Source organism: Microcebus murinus, chromosome 2, assembly GCF_040939455.1.
Source record: "Microcebus murinus isolate Inina chromosome 2, M.murinus_Inina_mat1.0, whole genome shotgun sequence".
NCBI classification, from domain to species: domain Eukaryota; kingdom Metazoa; phylum Chordata; class Mammalia; order Primates; family Cheirogaleidae; genus Microcebus; species Microcebus murinus.
The window spans coordinates 36,469,629-36,488,578 of NC_134105.1; the positions used below are offsets into that span (position 1 = coordinate 36,469,629).

General features: G+C 41.8%; 1 protein-coding gene across 1 annotated transcript in view; it reads right to left on the reverse strand.

Moving 5' to 3' along the window:
* Nucleotides 1-12,160: 12,160 nt before the first annotated feature.
* Nucleotides 12,161-18,950, reverse strand: part of AGBL4 (AGBL carboxypeptidase 4) — a 1,333,072-nt gene continuing 1,326,282 nt past the window's right edge. The window contains exon 13 of the mRNA XM_012776132.2: nucleotides 12,161-14,017. Coding sequence (XP_012631586.1) covers nucleotides 13,909-14,017 — 109 coding nt within the window. The 3' untranslated portion in view covers nucleotides 12,161-13,908. The remainder of the gene's footprint in view (nucleotides 14,018-18,950) is intronic.

The window sequence follows — 18,950 nt, forward strand, 5'->3', positions numbered from 1 at the left end:
CCACCCTTGGTCCCTAAAGTTTCCAGTTCTTGTTACTTGCTCTTTCAGCAAATTTTCCAGTAATACAACTTCTTGGAAGAGACACAGCCGCATTTCAAGAAACAAGCCAGTCCCATTAGCACTGCTACCCTGGTTTCTGACTCTTCCCAGACCCACATCTCTGTCCTTGCTCTCCCCTGGTATCCTTGCAGGGTGTATGCCAGTCTTATCTTTTGAACTCTCAAAATACAGAGTCTCCCCCCCCCCCATTTCTCAGACCATGTGCCCTTTCTTTCACAGTAGTTCCCAGCTCATTCCTGCTCCTGTCTATTCTGTGACAGTTTCCCTTCTTACACAATTATCATTGTATGGTAATTATACCCCTGGCAAAACATCTTCTCTAGCAGGCCCCTACTACAATTGCTTTAAGAAGGGGACAGAGTTTATCTTAACATAAGAAAGAACTTTTAAACCCAGAGCTCTGCAGGGCATGGTGGCTCAAACCTGCTGTAATCCTAGCACTTTGGGAAACAGAGGTGGGAGGATTGCTTGAAGCCAAGAGTTCGAGACTAGCCTTAGCAACACAGCAAGACCCCATCTCTATGAAAAAATTAGCCAGGTGTGGTGGTGCTTGCCTATAATCCCAGCCACTGGGGAGGGTGAGGCAGAAGGATCACTTAAGCCCAGGAGGTTGTAATGAGCTATGATGATACCACTGCACTCTAGCCTGGGCAACAGAGTGATACCCTGTCTCAAAAAAGGGAATAGTTAAAAAATAAATTTTAAACTTCTATAATATCTGTCTCAATATGTAGTGAGCTTCTTGTCTCTAGAAATACTTTAAATAGGCTGTTTGAGTGCCCCTCAGACCAACATCCCAACAGGTGTGCAGGATAAAACACCTTCCGCATTATGAAGGTGTGGCCCAGAAAGGAGAAGGCTTGTCTGTATTAAGTTAAATTCCCCATTACCCCAAATGTGCCTACTATCACAGTTTCCCCTCTTTTGTTGAAACTAATGAGTCACGATTGGAGTAATGTTTTTCTGTGACTCTAAAACCATTTTGCTTAATGAGGTACTAAGTCTTTATAATTAGGCCCAGAAGGAAACGAGGACGCGGCCCTTAAGAGCAATAATTATTTCAGTTATTTATGGTAATAAAAAATTGAAAATAGGAATTCTTCCTCAGAATGCAACTATTTATTCTTTTACATATTGCCTAACAGGCAATTACCCTATTAAGGCGGCGTTTTGTTGCTAAAGACATTAATTGAAATGTAAATTAAATGTAAATCAGCTAATTAAATTGATATGTAATGAACTTGTCAGGCGGGCCTCTCTGATCAGATGCATTTCACTAATAAACAAGCATTGCAGCTGGCCCAACACACAACTGGGGAGAAGGGTGCCTGAGCGGTTCCTGGCTGGAAACCCTGATGAAGAAGGGAGGGTCTGTATTACCCAGAACTTCAGGAAGAAAGGGGAACATTTTGGTCTGGCCCTTAGAAATATGTTTTCCTTGTAATAGCTCTCTGGGCCTCGTGTTCGCTTTTTCAGATACAATGCCTGCAGATGCAAATATTAGAAAATTCAGTTCAAACTGGGTCATATAATTGGAACATCCAGAAGTAGGATGAGCTTTGGGAATGGCTCCTTCAGGGAAGCGGCGCCATTGCTCTCAGCTGTGTACTCCTGTGCTAACCCTGTGTTGCCTTCATCTTTAGATTAGTATCTTATGGACTACACACTTTATCACACACAGGGCGAGCAGGCACTGTTTCTGCAGTCACTGAAGTTAAAGTTGAGGCTTGTGCTGGTTGAGCCTGGGCAGCTCTGCTGCTGGTGTGCATTAGCACAGCTGATCTGGTTATTAACATAGTTAAACGCTTTGCTATGGTTGGCAAATAACTACTTCAGTACCCACTAGCTATTTGCTCCTCAAATGTCTCTCCCCTACCCTGGCCCCTCTGGCTCCTCCCCCAGAACCCTATGAATGACTTCATGCTTCTGCAAGGAAAGGACTATGCTCTAGGACTAGCATCCATTCTGATTGGTTGGGGCCCTTGCTATGCTGGTTGTTAAGTATTTTGAAAATTTCCCTAGTATTAGATCGCTCCTAAACCAATCCCACTTTCCCCAATGGAAATCCCACTTCCTGATTAGCTACATTCCTGGATTTAGTTGTGGCAGGTGGGAAGAAATTTTCTTGATGATTCTAAACTCTAGGCTCGGTATGAAAGAGTGATTCTCAAACTTGAGTGGGCATTGGAATCACCTGGAGGGCTGTTAAAACCCAGATTGTTGGGCCCCACTCCCAGAGTTGCTGATTCAGGGGTGGGTCCTGAGCCTTTTTATTTCTACCCAGTTGCCAGGTGATGCTGATGCCACAGGACTCTGGATCACACTCTGAGAACCACTGCCCTAGAGTCTGTGCCATTGTTGGGAAAATTGAGTGTTTTCACTCCACCAGTTTTCTGTGTTGGGTGGTTCAGGTGAGGATCCTGGCTGAGAAAGGCTGCTTTAGGCCAGGGATCAGCAAACAATGGGCCATGAGCGAAATCTGGCCTTCTACCTGTTTTCATAAATAAAGCTGTTTTGGAACACAGACATTTTTGTTTGTGTGTGCATTATCTACAGCTTCTTTCATACTACAGTGGCAGAGTTGAGTCCGTGGGACAGAGATCTTACGACTTCAAGGTCTAAAATATTTACCAACTGCCTCTTTTAGAAAAAAGTTTGCCAGTTCCTCTTCTCAACTAATCAAAGCCCACCTCTGAAATTGAGAGTGGAGGTAAATCTTATTCATTGGTCTAGTTGCTACACAACGGAAGATAAGTTGAATGGATGGAAAAATGAACTGTGTCCACCATAGTCCTCATCTATTAAATGGGTATAATAATCCCTGCTGTAAAGGTTTATTGTTTTGCAGTCAAAGTGTTACCTAACACGAGTTTTAGCAGAAGCGAACAAAAAGGTTTATTTAGTATCAATAATATACCTATGAGGTACAGCAAGATTTGTCTTAGTACAATTCCCTTGGGCTACCTCAGAGACCTATTGAGCAGCAGACTGAACTCTCAGTCAAGTCTGCCAATCTAGGGAGCCCTAAAGTTCTGGGGAACCTAAGACCACCCCCGGGCTTCTCCTACATGCTACATTCTGGTCAGTGAGGCACAGATGGTTCTTATCAACAAACAAGATGTATCTGAAAGCATTCGTCCATTCATTTAAAAACTTTTTGCTAAATACCTGCTACAAGTAAAAACTGTTCAAAGGACTAGATTCAGCATTGAACAAAATCAATCACCCCACGGTAAAGTTCACCAGTAGCTGAACCCTACCCACAACCACAGAGCTTCCAATCAGTCTTTTAGTGGTCACTCTTTTTAAATCTTTTTTTTTTTCTTGGTGAAATATGACACTTCCTTAGATAGAAATAGAACATTTCCAGCATCCTAAGACTATCCTCCAATACCTCCATTCCTGTAATGCCTGCATCTAACTCTTTTCTCTCCTTAGAGGTAACTACTATTCTGACCTTTATGAAATTACTCGTTTGCTTTGTTTTATCTGTTTATCACCTAAGTATGCATGCCTAAATGATTTAATTTAGTTTTCCCTGTTTTTGACTTGGTGTTGTTTTTTTTTTGTGTGTATTTGTTTTTTTAACATTCTCAAGGTTCATCCCTGTTGTCATATATCACAGAATTTTTTTTTAAGGTTGAAGAGCATTCCATTGTAGGTATATCTCACATTTTCTTTATCCATTCATCTGTCAATGAACATTTAGGTTGTTTCTACATTATGGCTATTGTGATTAATGCTGCAATGAATATACAAGTGCTAATATCTTTGAAATCCTGATTTCAGTTATTTTGGATAATTTCTCAGAAGTAGGATTACTGGATCATATGGTAGTTCTATTTTTAATTTTTTGAGGGACCTCCATACCGTTTCCCATAGCAGCTGCGCCATTTTGCATTTCCACCAACAGTGCACAAGGGTTCCAATTTCTTGACATCCTCCCTGACACCTGTTGCCTTCAGCTCATATAGTTTTTTTTTTTTTTTTTTTTTGGGGGGGCCAAACCACGTGGCTTTATTATACACTCGTGGACGAGGTTCTGGGGCCCCAAGAGCGGGGGGCCCCGGAAGTCGCCCGCTCATATAGTTTTAATTAGCATTTTCCTAGTTACTGAGGAAAGAAAATCCTAAGCCCTCTGACTGACTGAATAGACCCCCTCTTAGCCAAGAGGATCCCAGAGAAACCTTAAAAACTGAAATCCCAGGCATAACGGGATAGAAGTCTGGACACACCTTATTATTCCTTCCCCTTCCTAACCGCCCTTAAGCTTTCTTCCATAAGCGTTAAACAGAAACCAGCCTTTTGGAAAGACTTGCTCCACCACTGACTTCAACCAACCACCTAATGCCACCACTCCCTTTTGCTGTTTTGGTACAAATGACCAGCATTCCTTCCTGATTAGATACCACAGACCATGGAGTGGTTTTGACCAGTCTATGGAGGCTGTGCACAAAGTGCCTGTGTGTCTTTTGCTTCACCTTTTGATGTCAGAGGGCTGAAAACTCCACCCTTGGATCATGCCAATGCCACCATTTTTTGAACATGGGTCCCGTGAAGGGCCATGAAACTCAATGCACATGTGCATGTTTCTCCTTTCATAAATATTCATGACTCCTCTTATAGCTTGTTAAATATGTATCTACCACCAAGGTCAAGAAATAGAACTTTGTCAGCTAACTCAAAAGCCCTCCCTGTACTCCACCCTGTCATAGCCTCTTCCCACCCCTTTCAAAGTAACCCTTACCTTTAATTTTGACAGTAATAACTCCCTTGTATTTCCTTATAGTGTTGTTATTTAAGGTAATCCCTAAATAATACAGATTAGTTTTCCCTGTTTTATAGATTTCATAAATCTCTTTAAAGTGTTCCCCTCATTTTTGTACTTGCCATTCATTCATGGGCGATCTTAGGTTATTTGACCTTTAGGTGATGTAAGTCTGGATTTTACCAATTGCTTCCTCCTGGTATAGGTTAGTATGTTCCTCTGTCCTCTGTATTTCATGGAAATTTATAATTGAATCCAGAGGCTTGTTCAGATTAAGGTTAATTTTCAAAATATAGTGGTGTGTTCTTTTAACAGAAAGCTCATTATATCTTGTTTTTTCTGGTTTTGATTGTAACATTTAATTTAATGTATCAGTTTGACTCAGCCATGAGATGCCCAGATACTTGTTAAACAATATTTCTGGGTGTCTGTGGGGATGTTTCCAGAAGAGATTAGAATTTGACTTGGTGGATAAGATAAAGAATGTGGGTGAGCATCATCAAACCCATTGAGGGGCCAAACAGAACAAAAAAGCAGAGGAGTGTTGAATTCTCTCTCTGCCTGACTGAGCTGGGTTGTCAACCTTCTTCTGCCCTTGGACTAAGATTTTCACCATCAGATGCCCTGGTTTTCAGGCCTTTGGGCTCACACTGAGCCATACCACCAGCATTCAGCTTTCCTGGATCTCTAGCTTGCAGACAGTCCATCATGGGACTTCTCAGCCTCTGGAATTTCAAGAGCCAGTTCCTGAGGAATACATTTCTCTGTCTCCCTCTCTCTCTTTCTCTCACTACACACAGACTCACACACACATATAATTTCATATATATATAGCCTATTGGTCTTGTATATCTGGAAAACCCTAATACATTGATGTTAGAACATTTTCCAGTTCTCATAAGAAAGGTAAGATAAACTTTTTATCCTTTCCTTTTGTTTCCAGTTTCCAAGATAATCAGTTATTCAAGATAATGAGGTATCCTATCATTCCACAAAATGAAATAGTTTTTTTCTGAACTAATAATGGATTTAAACATACTTGGTGTTTTCAAGCTATTGTAGTTGTTATACTTATTGAAGCTAAAATTTTCCCTTCTTTAGCTGTTGAGAGTGTCATAAGCTGACTCCTGAGTCCTTTCAACTGGGCCCTAGTAGTCTTTGATGGTGTTTTTGCTCTCTGGTATGACAAGATATTCCAGGCTCATCTGGAATGTTTCCTGTTACAGACTCACAATCAGCCATTTCCCAGAGAAGCCCTGATTTCTTTTAATGAGAAATGGTACCTCAAGACCACAAAATAGGCAGCAAGGATGCTCATTGCTCCTGGATCTGTTGTTGTTTCAGGCCTGTGTGGGGAAAAGGCCCACTCTAGATGGCCTTTATCAGGTTGACAAACTCTCTTCTATTCCTACTTTATGACAGGTTTTTGTATTTGGGTTTTAACCATGAATTGGTGTTGACATTTTGTCAATGCTTCTTCTGCACCAGTTGAAATGATCATATGGGTTTTCTTTTTATTGTACTAATAAAGTGAATCACCTTTATTTCAAACGTTAAACACCAACCTTGTGTTCCAGGGATATACATAAATTGGTCAAAATGTCTCATGCTTTTTATATGTGCTGCATTTTATTCATTAAACTCTCAAGGACGTTTGTATCTGTATTCATAAGAGATATTGGTCTATAGATTTCTTTCCTTATAATGTCTTTGTCTTTTTTTCTTTTTTGTATCAGGGTAATAATAATAGCCACATAAAATGAATTGGGAAGTGTTACCTCCACTTCTATTTTCTGGAGAGTTGGTGAAGAATTGGTGTTATCTCTTCTTTAAATGTTTGGCAGAATTCACTGGTGAAGTTATCCTGGTCTGAAGTGGTTGTTTTTTTTTTTTTTTTTGACAAGGTTTTTAACTATAAATTCAATTTATTTAATAGATACAGAAATATTTTGGGGATCTAATTTTTCTTAAGTGGATTTTGTTAGTGAGCTTTTGGTTTGTATATTTCATGAAATTTTTGCATTTCATTTAAGTTGTTAAATGTAGTGGAATAAAGTGGCTCATAATATTTTCTTATTATCCTTTATTGTCTCTAGGATCTGTACTCACATTTCCCTTTTCATTCCTAATGTCAGTAATTTGTGTCTTCTAACCTTTTCTTTTTCTGATGAGTCTAATCAGAGGTTTACTGGTTTTACAGATTCTTTTCAAAGGACCAGCTTTTGGGGGTAAAAGGATCAGTCATGTGGTCACTATGCACCACCACAAACTGGAAGTACATACCTGAGAATGCATCCTGAGGGAATAGTGCTTTAAGGGGGTAGTTGAATATAAAACTAGATAGGGAGATTTTGTCAATATAGGGAATATTAATCTGTGAATTAGGATTCAGCATCCTGAAAGATGCCTGTAACCAGTCCTAATATGCTGCTATATGACTTTTCGAATCTTGAAAATACATACACACAGTGGCCTGCTATGAATGAGGAAAAATGCTAGAACTGCCTCGGCAAAGTGTTAAAAGGGGTGAAAGAGTACAAGAAAGTGGTCAATGTTAGAATAAATGTATTATAGAAGACTGGAGAACCCATCTGCTGATTGTGTTACCTGTGAAGGGCCTGAAGACAGCCTTCACCAAGGCAGTACGAAACGTGCTAGTGGGGGCTGGGCATGGTGGCTCACACCTGAATCCCTGCACTTTGGGAGGCTAACGTGGGAGGATCACTTGAGGCCAGGAGTTCAAGACCAGCCTGGGCAACATAGAAGACCCCATCTCTACAAAAAATGTGCTAGTGAAAGTCATGAGGTGGATGGGCAGACAATGAGGGTTTTTCTTGACTTAAGCAAAAAAGATTTAGAGAAGGTAAGCAGATGCTGATGTCAGCTGCCAAAAGGAAAAATCATGGTCCCTTGCCCAGTTTCTGTATTTGAACCAGTTCTCAAATCCAGAGCTCATGGATTAAAAGTAAAGCCAGGCCGGGCGCGGTGGCTCACGCCTGTAATCCTAGCTCTCTGGGAGGCCGAGGCGGGCGGATCCTTTGAGTTCAGGAGTTCGAAACCAACCTGAGCAAGAGCGAGACCCCGTCTCTACTATAAATAGAAACAAATTAATTTGGCCAACTAATATATATACAAAAAAATTAGCCGGGCGTGGTGGTGCATGCCTGTAGTCCCAGCTACTCGGGAGGCTGAGGCAGAAGGATCGCTTGAGCCCAGGAGTTTGAGGTTGCTGTGAGCTAGGCTGATGCCACGGCACTCACTCTAGCCTGGGCAACAAAGTGAGACTCTGTCTCAAAAAAAAAAAAAAAAAAAGTAAAGCCAGGTCTCCTTCAGCAAGGACCCTACAATACCACAGTATATGCAGTAGTGTTTCCCTGATATTTCTGTAAAAAGATCTATGTTCATTTTCCAGAGTACTAAATACCATGGAGTGAGGAGCTTCCAGCCCTTTTGAGGGCTGCTGAATTTAGAATCCAAACTGAGATTTTTCCAGGAAGCCTCAAATGCCAATGTGGCTTCTTTTTTAGAGTGGAGGCCTAGGGAAGCCAGGAATAAGTTGAGTCCTGGTCCATGTTACTTTACAGTAGGTCCAATGTGGGCATTTCCCTGGGACCAAGTGTGTGATTGAGATGGACCTACTTAGTAGCTGCCAGAAATCTCAGATTCATTTCATAATCTGTGACACAAGAGTCATGAGAATGCATGGCCCCACAATTGTAGCCTACCCTAGTAAGAAATAAATTAAAAGCAATACTCATTATATATTAGACTTAGAAGATGTAAGGGTAGCAGTACCTATCCTATTCTATTCTCATTTGAGAATAGGATAGTATCCTATCCTATTCTCATTTAATTCACCATTCTGACACCTGGTGGAAGATGTTAGAAGATGATGGATTGCTGTAAATGTACCCAAATGGTAGCCTAATTGTGGTTATACAGGAGGTGATATGTTTACTGGAACACATCAAAACAGCCTCTGGCATTTGGGATATTGACCTGGTATTCTTTTAATCCCCATCATAGAAAAGAATCAATCAGAAGCAAGTGTATTAATTTTGGACAGCAGTACATGCGCAGTGTTGCCCTGGAGTTACATTAACTCTCTCACTCTCTGCTACAGTATATCTGGAGGGGACTTGATTGTTTGGACAATCCAGAGAACATCACACTGTCCACTATATTTGTGGTATCATAGTAATTGGACCTGAAGAGCAGTAAGTGTCAAGCCATCTGAATGACCTTTGAGACTCACGCATGCTGAGTAGGCCAGGCAGCCAGAGTCAGTGGTGCTGGGTGTTCATGGAGAGGCCATCTGAGGAGGTTACATGTGTGTACAGCAACCAGGGAGGGAACAGCTAGTGTAATAACCCTAAATCTGGAATGAATGTGGTGTGTTTGAGAAACTGGAAGAAGGCCAGTGTGGCTGGAGTATAGAGGACAAGGGAGAATGTGGTGAGAAAAGAGGTTTAAGAGGTGGTTAAGGACTGTATCATGTAGGGTTATGGGTGTCAAGCTAAGATATGCAGGCTTTAATTAACCCATTTTGCTCTAAATGTGATGGGAAACAGAGGAAGGGGTCTTAGCAGGGAAATGATGATGTGACTTATGTTTTTGAAAAATAGTACTTTGGCTGAGTGTGGAGAATAGATTGCAGGGTAGTAGAGGTGAAAACGGGGGATCTCTAGGAAGGTTCTGCAGGGTTTTATTTATTTGTGTTTATTTTTTTGCAGTTGCAGGTTTTGCATTTACACACGGGCTGGAGATGGTGGTAGCTTGCTCTAAAGGGGCTATAATGGAGATAGAAAGTGGTGAGTGGTTTATTCTGGAGGTCTGTTAATGTAACCATTATGAAAGATCAGAGAGGAAGCATCAGGAATAATGACAAAATATTTGGTCTGAGCAGCTGGATAGATGGTAGTGCCTTTTACATGATAAGAAAGACAGAAAGAGGAGGAAATTTGGGGCAAGGATAAAAAAATATGTGGAAATCAGAATTCTGTTTAAGTGTGAGATGCCTAGTAACCAATTAACTGTAAGGATCTGAATGTCTGTGATGGCATTAGGCTAGAGATGAGAGTCCATAGTCATTGGAACATTCACAGGTTTTAAAGCTGCATGTTGAGGCTGGGGAACATCTATACAGTAGGAGGCAATGCCATGGTGTCAAACAGCTTGGGCTTTGATGCCAGATTGGAGTGAATTTGAATCCTCACTCTTTCCTAACTAGCAATATGGTTGGTTACTAGTAAGTAGGAAGCAAAATCTAGATAAATGCTTATACAGGCATGGAGCAGGGTGGGGACAGTGTGTAGAAATCTTGTTCCAGGTAGTTGCCATAAGGGAATGGTTCTGTGCAACTAATTCACACTTGTTTTCCAGCAGTTGGTAAAACTTGACAACATCTTTGATGTAAGAGAACATAGGTGGTCTTATAGAGAAACAAGGATTTTGCAGTCAGATAGACCAGGGTTCAAATCTCCAGCTGGTCTTGGCTGCAGCAGTGCTCACTTCCTGCCTGGAACAGCGTCGGCACGAGCAGCCCACATTGGCTCCTTCAAGACTCGCATATTTAATAAATACATCAACTGGCATCTTTGTCATTTTTACTTTAATGCAGCTCATCAGGAGCTTAGCATTGAGGAGCCCTTGAATATGAAGCTTCTCGAGCAATTAAACCCCCTCCTGGGAGAATTCAGACCTGGAGACTGTCCGTGCATGGAAATGAGCAATTGTATTTTTGTCTCCCTTTTGCCAGAAAAATGGAATGCTCCAAAGTTCATCAAGGACTTGTATTTCAATGAGCCATGTGTACATTGCATACTATATAATTAATCTAGGAAACTACTCATCTCACAAACTCAGGGAGCCAGCCCATCTTCTATTAATTTCTTCTAATTAGCTACCATCAGGAAAGTGCTGAACGTCGGCTTGATGTGATTCCTACCCACCTGATGGGAACAGTCAGTAATATAAAATAATACTGAACAGACGATGGCTGGCTGATAATCAAAGTGCTGACACACCCATTCCATTGTCTCATGACAGTGCTTTGAGTCAAATGTGGCAGATAGCATCATCCCCATCAGCTCCTGGAGCTCTAAGAGATGAGGTGACTCACCCAAGGCCACAGGGAGGTTTCATTTCTTTGCAAAACCAGATTATTAAGGGCGCAGGCTCTGGAGTTTGGCACATCTGCATTCAAACCCAGCTCAGAGAGTTGCTAGTTATGTGGTGGCTTCTCTGAGTGCCCACCTTGCCCTCGCCACTGTCGGTAATGCTGCCCGGCTTCTGACTGCCAGCATCTGCGACTGTGTGGCCGCCAGAGCCTGCTGTGCCTTCTCACTGCTCTCTACCACCCACCACCTGCCTTTAGCCCACAGCAATCAGAAGTGACAGGAAATTAACATTCTTTGGGAGCAGCCTCAACCAAGACAGAGTGGAGTTCGTGAAAAATATCCAGCTCCCTCATCCCTCATGTGGGATAATTCTGAGATGTGAGTTCAACACTGGCTTCCAGAGTCCCCGGCAGGATTAAGCTCTGGTTATCAACAATGGTAACCTGCTTGATAATGACCATATCATCGGCTGCCCTCCTTTCCTTGTCTCATGTTTCCATTTCCCTACCAGTTCTTAAGCTCCTTGCATTATGTCCTCATTCAAGGAGCCCAAACTAAGACAGTGACCTTTGACAAATTATTTAACTCCCTTCTGACCCTCTGTTTTCCAGTTTGTAAAAGGAGACTACATATAGTACTCACCTCATGGGTTTGCAAAGAAGTTTAAAGGAAATGGTGCATATAAAGAATTTTGTACAGTTTTGTTCATACCAGCATGATTTATAATAGCAAAGAAAATGAGAAATGTCCTAGATGTTCAACAAGAGGGAAATGGTACATAAATATGGTTTTACCTGTATCATAGACTATTACATAATCAGTAAAAATTAATGCTTTCAAAGAATATTCAATGGCATGGAGCAATGTACATGAAAACTATACATTATATGATATCCAACTGGGGAACTCAGTGAAGAAAAATATCTAAAACTATAAAGATAAAATCATTTCAACTTTGTTAAAAATATATTAAAATACATAAAGTTATGTATCTCTTGGTGATGATAAATTATTTTCTTTATGCTTTTTCCTATTTCTTAAATTTTAAAATTTTCCAAATAAATAGTGTTATATTTATAATTAGTAAAAAGGGAATGTTACTTGTAGAAATTGGTCTTCAAGATTTTAATGTAATAAAAAATAAAGATGGCTAAAAACAAAATATATATATGAAATCTCAAACATTTTGTTTTCATTTTCCTTTTTCCTGGTCAAATGCACTCCTTGTTAAAAGGAAATTCAGCTTACATGCACAGAGTTGACAATAAGAAAGAGTCAGGCTTTGCAAAGGCCTGAAGTCTAAATCTGAGGTCCACTGAGGCCCAGCTTCAGGCTCCTGGCCTTCCTAGGCCCTCCTCTTTCTGGTACCACTCTGAGATTATATTCCTCCACTATTTCAGTTCCTCTTATCTTCTGGCACCCACAATTCCAAGCTGGAGTGCCAGGTGAGGCCAACTTCGCATCAATGGCCCCTCTGACCCAGCTCACTTGACCCAATGCTAGATTCATGTCTTTTGATGACTTCTTGCCTTCCTGCCCCTCCCCCATAGTGAATACCCTGTACATCAAACTCCATCTGCATTCAACCTCCCCCAACCTCCACTTATCACCCCCCTTGTAAATAGAAATTATTCTTACAAAGGAGAAAGTCCTTCTATACATCCATATTTCCATCCATCGAACCAACCATCCATTCTTTCACTCACAAATAATCACTGGGTGCTTACCTCGGTGCAGGCATTCTCCTGGATTCTCGGGATGCAGAGTTGACTCAGACACTGCCCTACCAAACTTCCTAGTGATGGCAGAGCAAAGACAAGGCACTCCTGCTCACTGGCCCCTCCTGTGTCCATGTGTAGCAGATGCTTGTGCTGCCGCCCCACATCTCAGCCCACCTGATTTAGCACAGTGAGGTGGGCAGCTCCATGTACCAGGCCAACATCCCTTGTCCAGTAGCTCTCAGCTGCCTCAGGGGTCAGCCTTGCAAAAAACCAAAGGGGAATTTATGCCCAAGGAGGCAACCCTCAACTCTGAGGAGTGTTTTTATATTATTGCTAAGAAAATCCCTAGAGGGATTGAGGCCTCTTTCCCCTCTGTGATAATTAGCTCATTAACATACCCTTTACTAGGTTTTCTCCCCGCTCTGTCTCACTGTGGCCTCTCCCTTACCTCTGCTTATTGCTATCATCTGGCAAATAAACTACTTGCTCTTGGTTCTGTGTCCTAGTCTCTGCTTTTGGGAGAACCCAAACTAAGATACTGCGGTAGACATTACTAATGAGTAAGTGAATGAATGAGACTGATGACATTACAATGAGAAGGGAGAAGACACTCCTGGAGGTGGACAAATGACCACAGCTGTTGATAGAGAAAGATCTCATTATTCATTTATAATGAGGGAGCATATTATCCTTTTATGTGTGCCAGGCTGTTGGTTTGACTACCTTAGAAATGCTAAGCGTAAGAGTAATATAGATGTGATTAAGAATAATGCCTACCCTCTATGAGACACTTCCCTTTGGCTAGGGTCTTTATTCACATCATCTCATCATCTACTCTTCACAACCCTCCTGTCACCCAGGCGTCAATTAATCTAATTTTATAAGCAAGAAAATTTCATAGAGATAGTTCAAGGTTACATGATGGCAAAGTGGGATTCTCAGTTTGATCTTTCGGAAACCAGAGTCCACACTCTTGTGTCCACATCTCTGTGTAAGTCTATCACAACATCCAGTCAGGGGCCCAATTGTCCAGCTACTTGACAAGCAACTTATACACCCTTAAAATCAGGATGTGCCTTCTCATGGGATCTAGGTCAGTCATAGCAGGTCTGTGCAGTGAAGGTGTAGTAAATAATGCACAAGTATATTCATTATTAATACTCACTGTTAGCCAACACTTAAGATAAAACATTGCTTTATTTATTCTGTCTGGAAGCCCAGGTGTGCTCCGTGGTGCTTATTACATGATGATGTTAATTAGGTCCACAGCGTTGCACCTCTTGTATGCAAGGTTCGTGGTGTCACCAGCTGGTCTCATTTCTCCAGCGGTCTCTGGTTCAGCATCAAGTCTGAGGACAGAGAGAATCTTTGGGAGGCAGGAATCACCACTGGTGTTGCTGAGCTGAATATGAAGCTCTACCATGTAGTCATCCTGCCCACAGCATTAGAGTTAGCAGCCTGACATGCACGCTAGGGTCAATATGAGATCATCCTTCATGGTAGGAAAATGGGTTGGAGGGGGTTTCCTAGAGACCCAGAATGGTAGAACTGGAGGATCCCGTAGTGATCACCTACTTCAATAGATTCATTTTATAGATGGGAAAACTGAGGCTTAGAGAGGGAGAGAGACCTTCTAAAGTTACATAAATACTAGGAAGAGATTGGGATTAGATTCTAGATCTTTTTTCTTCCAGTTCAGACTCTTTCTAATGGATCATTTCTAGACCCTGTTCCTGTGCCTGATTGCCTCTCTGCCCGCCGCCCTCCTGTTGTACAGCTGTAGAATGGATGCATGCAAAGGGCCTGCCTTTAGTAGGAACTCAGAATGCTAGTTCCTTCTCCCCACTACATCCATCTTCCCTGAAGTTCCTTAAGGTAATCTTGTGGTTTAGGAAGAGCAATCATTCTTAATTCTATTCTACGGGTGAGGAAATTGAGGTTCAAAGAAGGGAGATGACAGCAGCTGAATCAGGCTTGCATCTGAGCTTCTGAGTTAGTACTCTTTCAAACATAGCACATGGCCTCCCTAAGGATGAATGAATAAATGAATAAAAGAAAGAAAGAATGAATATTAAACTTACTAAAGAATGAATTAGGCATATGTGATGAGCAAGCTTTAATGTTTGAAAGTCCCCCACACCATGTATTTCCTTTTCAATAAAGTCTCAGGCTCCTTGGAGCTGCTCTTTGGGCCAGAGCAATTAAGTACAGATATGCAGCACTTGACAGGAATACATACTACGAAATGCATCTCTAGGCCATTTCATCATTGTGCAAACCTCATAGAATATACTTACACAAACCTACATGGTATAGCCTGCTTCACACCTAGGCTATACACTATAGCCTATTGCTCCTAGGCTATAAACCTGTACAGCATGTTACTGTACTGAATGTTGTAGGCAACTGTAACACAATGGTATTTGTGTATCTAAACACAGAAAAGATATGATAAAAGTATGGTACTATAATATTAGGGGACCACTGTCATGCTTATGGTCTAGCACTAACCAAAATGTTGTCATGTGTATTTACTTCACATTTGTGTACCCTTCACTTTTGACCACCACCTAGCATTCAGTCTAATTTAGAGCAGTAAGTGCTTATGAAATTGAATGGAAATGAACACTCTGGAACCATGGAGTTTTAGCTCTCTAGGAACACTTTGGAAAGGTGTTAGGGGTGCTAAGGAGAGCAGCGTCTCCCTTCTTCTTAACACCACACCAGCAGTAGTTCTTCAACCTTTAGTCAAGGCTGACCTGAAAGAAGGAGAAAGAGAGAAAACAGGAGCACAAGGCTGAAATATAGAAAGGAGACCTAAACATGAGATCACCTGGGGATAGAGTCTGAGAAGGTGTTCTTGGAACACTCCCTAAGCCAGAGGAACTGGCCTGGCTGGGATCAGCCAGAATAAGCCTCTACTGGGCCTGGAAGGAGGGTAGGTAGCCCTGACATCCTGCTGAGCAGTCTCAGGGAGGCTGGGGTAGAGGGAGTGATCCATTAATGCGAATGAAATGTTGAGAAAGTAGACAGAATTTCAAGCAGCAGTTTTACTCAGGACCTCTGACTATGAGCAGATGTAAAAATCTGCTTAGAATTCACAGTGATCTGTCATCTAATACTCAGTGATACACACACTCTACTATGAAAATTCATGCATTTTCACACACAAATATTTAAAAACCGTTACTCATTTAAATGCACATATAATGCAAATATGGTAGTATACACATATACACACACTTAAATCCATCAGTCAATTTCTATCTTTATTCTCTCCTGGTCTTTCCCTATCTCTCTCCTTTGCTTTTCTTTTTCCCATGGATGCTCTGAGCCTACAGTTTGACAACTTAATATATGGGCCAGTAAGCTAGGTTTGCTCCGCTTTGCCTGGAAGTTTAAGGGGTCCCTTTTATTTGTGAACTTCTGGAGGGAGAGAGAGAAGGAGTGTCAGCATCACAGAAATGTTCTGCAGATACCCTCATCCTCACCACCAGCAGCAGCAGCAGCAGTAGCTGCAAACTCTCAGTGAATGGCCAGTCTCTCCCTGGCCTTGTGCTAGGCCCTGGGCCTCCAGAAATGAATAATACTGCTGTTTGTCCTCTTCAATCATTTCAACCTAGGAACAAGGCAAAATTGAGTTGAGAAGACAGAGCTGATGGTCAAAAAAAGTGAAATGCCAAAGCCGTTGCTAAGTGTCAGGTGAAATGTTTAGACAATGATTCTCTAGAAGCTCAGAGGAAGAGTTATCTGTGAGGGCCAGCCCCTCAGAGAAGACTTCCTGGAGGAGGGGTCTTGAAGGATAGTTTTCTACCTATCAGAGCAGCAGAGAAGAATGGGGAGGTCCCTGAAAAACACATGGTGTTTAATAAACCGTGTTAGAGAAATTAATGACAAAATACTCCAGGTTAAAAGCAAGCACAGGTGAAGTGGAGACCTTCATGAGGTCTCAGACGAAAGGGAGAAAATATTGGGAAATATCTTTCAAAACATTGTACTTTCCCATTCATCCTCTCATTTCATACTCACAATACTCTTTTTTTTCCTTTATATTCTTAGTTGATGAGTATGTTTGTTGAGGATTATGTCCCCATATCAAAGAGTAAGAAACTGAAACCAGTTGAAACTCTGTGGTAACTTTATTCAGGGCCAGAGATGTACTCAGTCACACAGCCAGGCAGTACTGGAGCTGGGAGCAGAACCCAGTTTCCTAATGGCTACATCTTTAAATCTGTTTGACTTTATAATTTGAGTCCTGGGAGTTGGAGGTGGAATGTGGCTTAGGGTAGAGGGAAAGGGAATATTTAGGTTATTTTCTGGGAAAACTCCCTCTAGCTGGTGCTGCAGCATCTGTGGGAGTGGGTGAGGGGTGGATTAATAGAGAGAGTGGGGCCTCCTCTGCCTTGAGCTGCCCCATGCTAATCTTCCGGCAAAACATCTCTCTTGCTGTAACGCTGGGGCTAGCACCAACTCTGCCTGTTAAGACAGTCATTTCGCAGCAGCTGTTTCAAAGGAAGAGCTCAGGCATGGAGGATGTGTGGGGACTTCCAACTGCAAAGGAGAATGCCTGAAGCAAGGCTCAGGGGAATAAGGTAAAATGAGGTCATGTGTAGGAACAAAAATGAACCAGTGAGCTCCCCTGAGGCAGAGGCTTTTTATAACCAGCATTAAATATTTAGTGTACTGTCAGTCTTAGGAGTGTACACAAAAAAGTGGAAGGGAGAATGGGAAGAATGCAAGCATTGGAGCCTGATGATACCCAGACTCCTCTACTTATGACAAGCTGTGCAACTTTGGACAGATGACTTAGTCTCACTATGCTTCTGTTTCCTTATCAGGGAAATTAGGAGAATAATGCCTACTTCATAGGGTTGTTGTGAGGATTATGTGAGATCATGTAAGAAAAAGCAACCAGGGCCTGGAGCCCAGTAGGCACTCAATCAGGGCACAGCAGCAGCAGCAGTAGCAGCAGTGGATGTAGTAGATTAGAATAGCAGTAGTAGTAACAGCATTATCAACAGTAGTAGTGGCATCAGTAGTAACAATAGCATTAGATTAGCAATACTAGCAATAGAAGCAGTAGCAATAGAAGTAGCGGGTGTAGTATATTAGCAGTATTAACAGTAGCAGTGGCAGCAACAGTCGGAATAGACATAGTAGCAATAGTTGTTATTGTTATGGGGAAAATGACCTAATTACCTTGAGCTCTGATAAAGGATTTGGCCTTCCGCAAAGGATTGGAGGGTTAACTAAATCTATCTCCTCATCTCTGCATGGAGACTGGGACCATGAAGACTCCTGACTTCAAGTCCAAAGTGCTCTATCATACCATGCTGCCTTTTGCACTGAGTTGGAACTTAATTCTGCAGGTAGGGGAAGCCATGAGAGAAGACTGAACAGTGGAATGTCTCAGAAAGGTTGATACTTTGGGAAGGTAAATCTGCAACTTAGGATCTAGTTATCAGGGTGAGGTCAGGAAAGAATTTTGGATTTGAGATTTATTTATTCTTTCTTTTATTCTGCTATATTTACTGAGTGCCTCTGACCTATCTGGGACTGTGTTAGGTGCTATGGAGGTATGGAGATGAATAAAACCCAATCTCTACTCTCAAAGAGATTAAATGGCAATGGAGGAGATGATAATCACCTGGATGAAGTAATTGATAAATAGATGAATGAGCAAAGTGCTGGGGTGCACAAGAGAGGAAGCCATTAATTACAACCACTGTCAGTGGAGAGGATGTCATGAAGTTGGGACACATGACCTAAGTCTTTAATGAGGAGAGGGATCTTCCCTAGTTAAGAGGAGTAGATGGTGGATGGAAATGAGAGAGGCTCAGCAGGCAGGACCAGTGGGGTTTGGCAATTGAACAGAAAAGAGGTGTGAAAGGCACAAAAGTGGGATGATATTCAGGCCCCTGGCCTAGACAGTTTATTGGAAAGAAGTACCATAAACACAGGATCATGTTTTACAGAGATCCTAAAAGCTTACAAGGAGAAAACGGGTTAGCAGGAGAGCACCTGGAGGTAGGAAGCCCATTCCAGCAATCCAGGTAGGAAATGATGGCGGGAGTGGACAGGAGGGAGAACATGGTCAGGGCAGAGGAAGGGAAATGAACAACAATCCTGCCAACAGGTATCATTGTCCCATTTTAAAGATGAGACAAGTAAACTGCTTTAAATGATTCACAAGACAATCAGCGAGTGGTGGAGCAGAGATTAAAACTCAGATCTGTATAACTCCAGAGTCACTCAGTAATACTGCTTGAAGGAAGACACGTC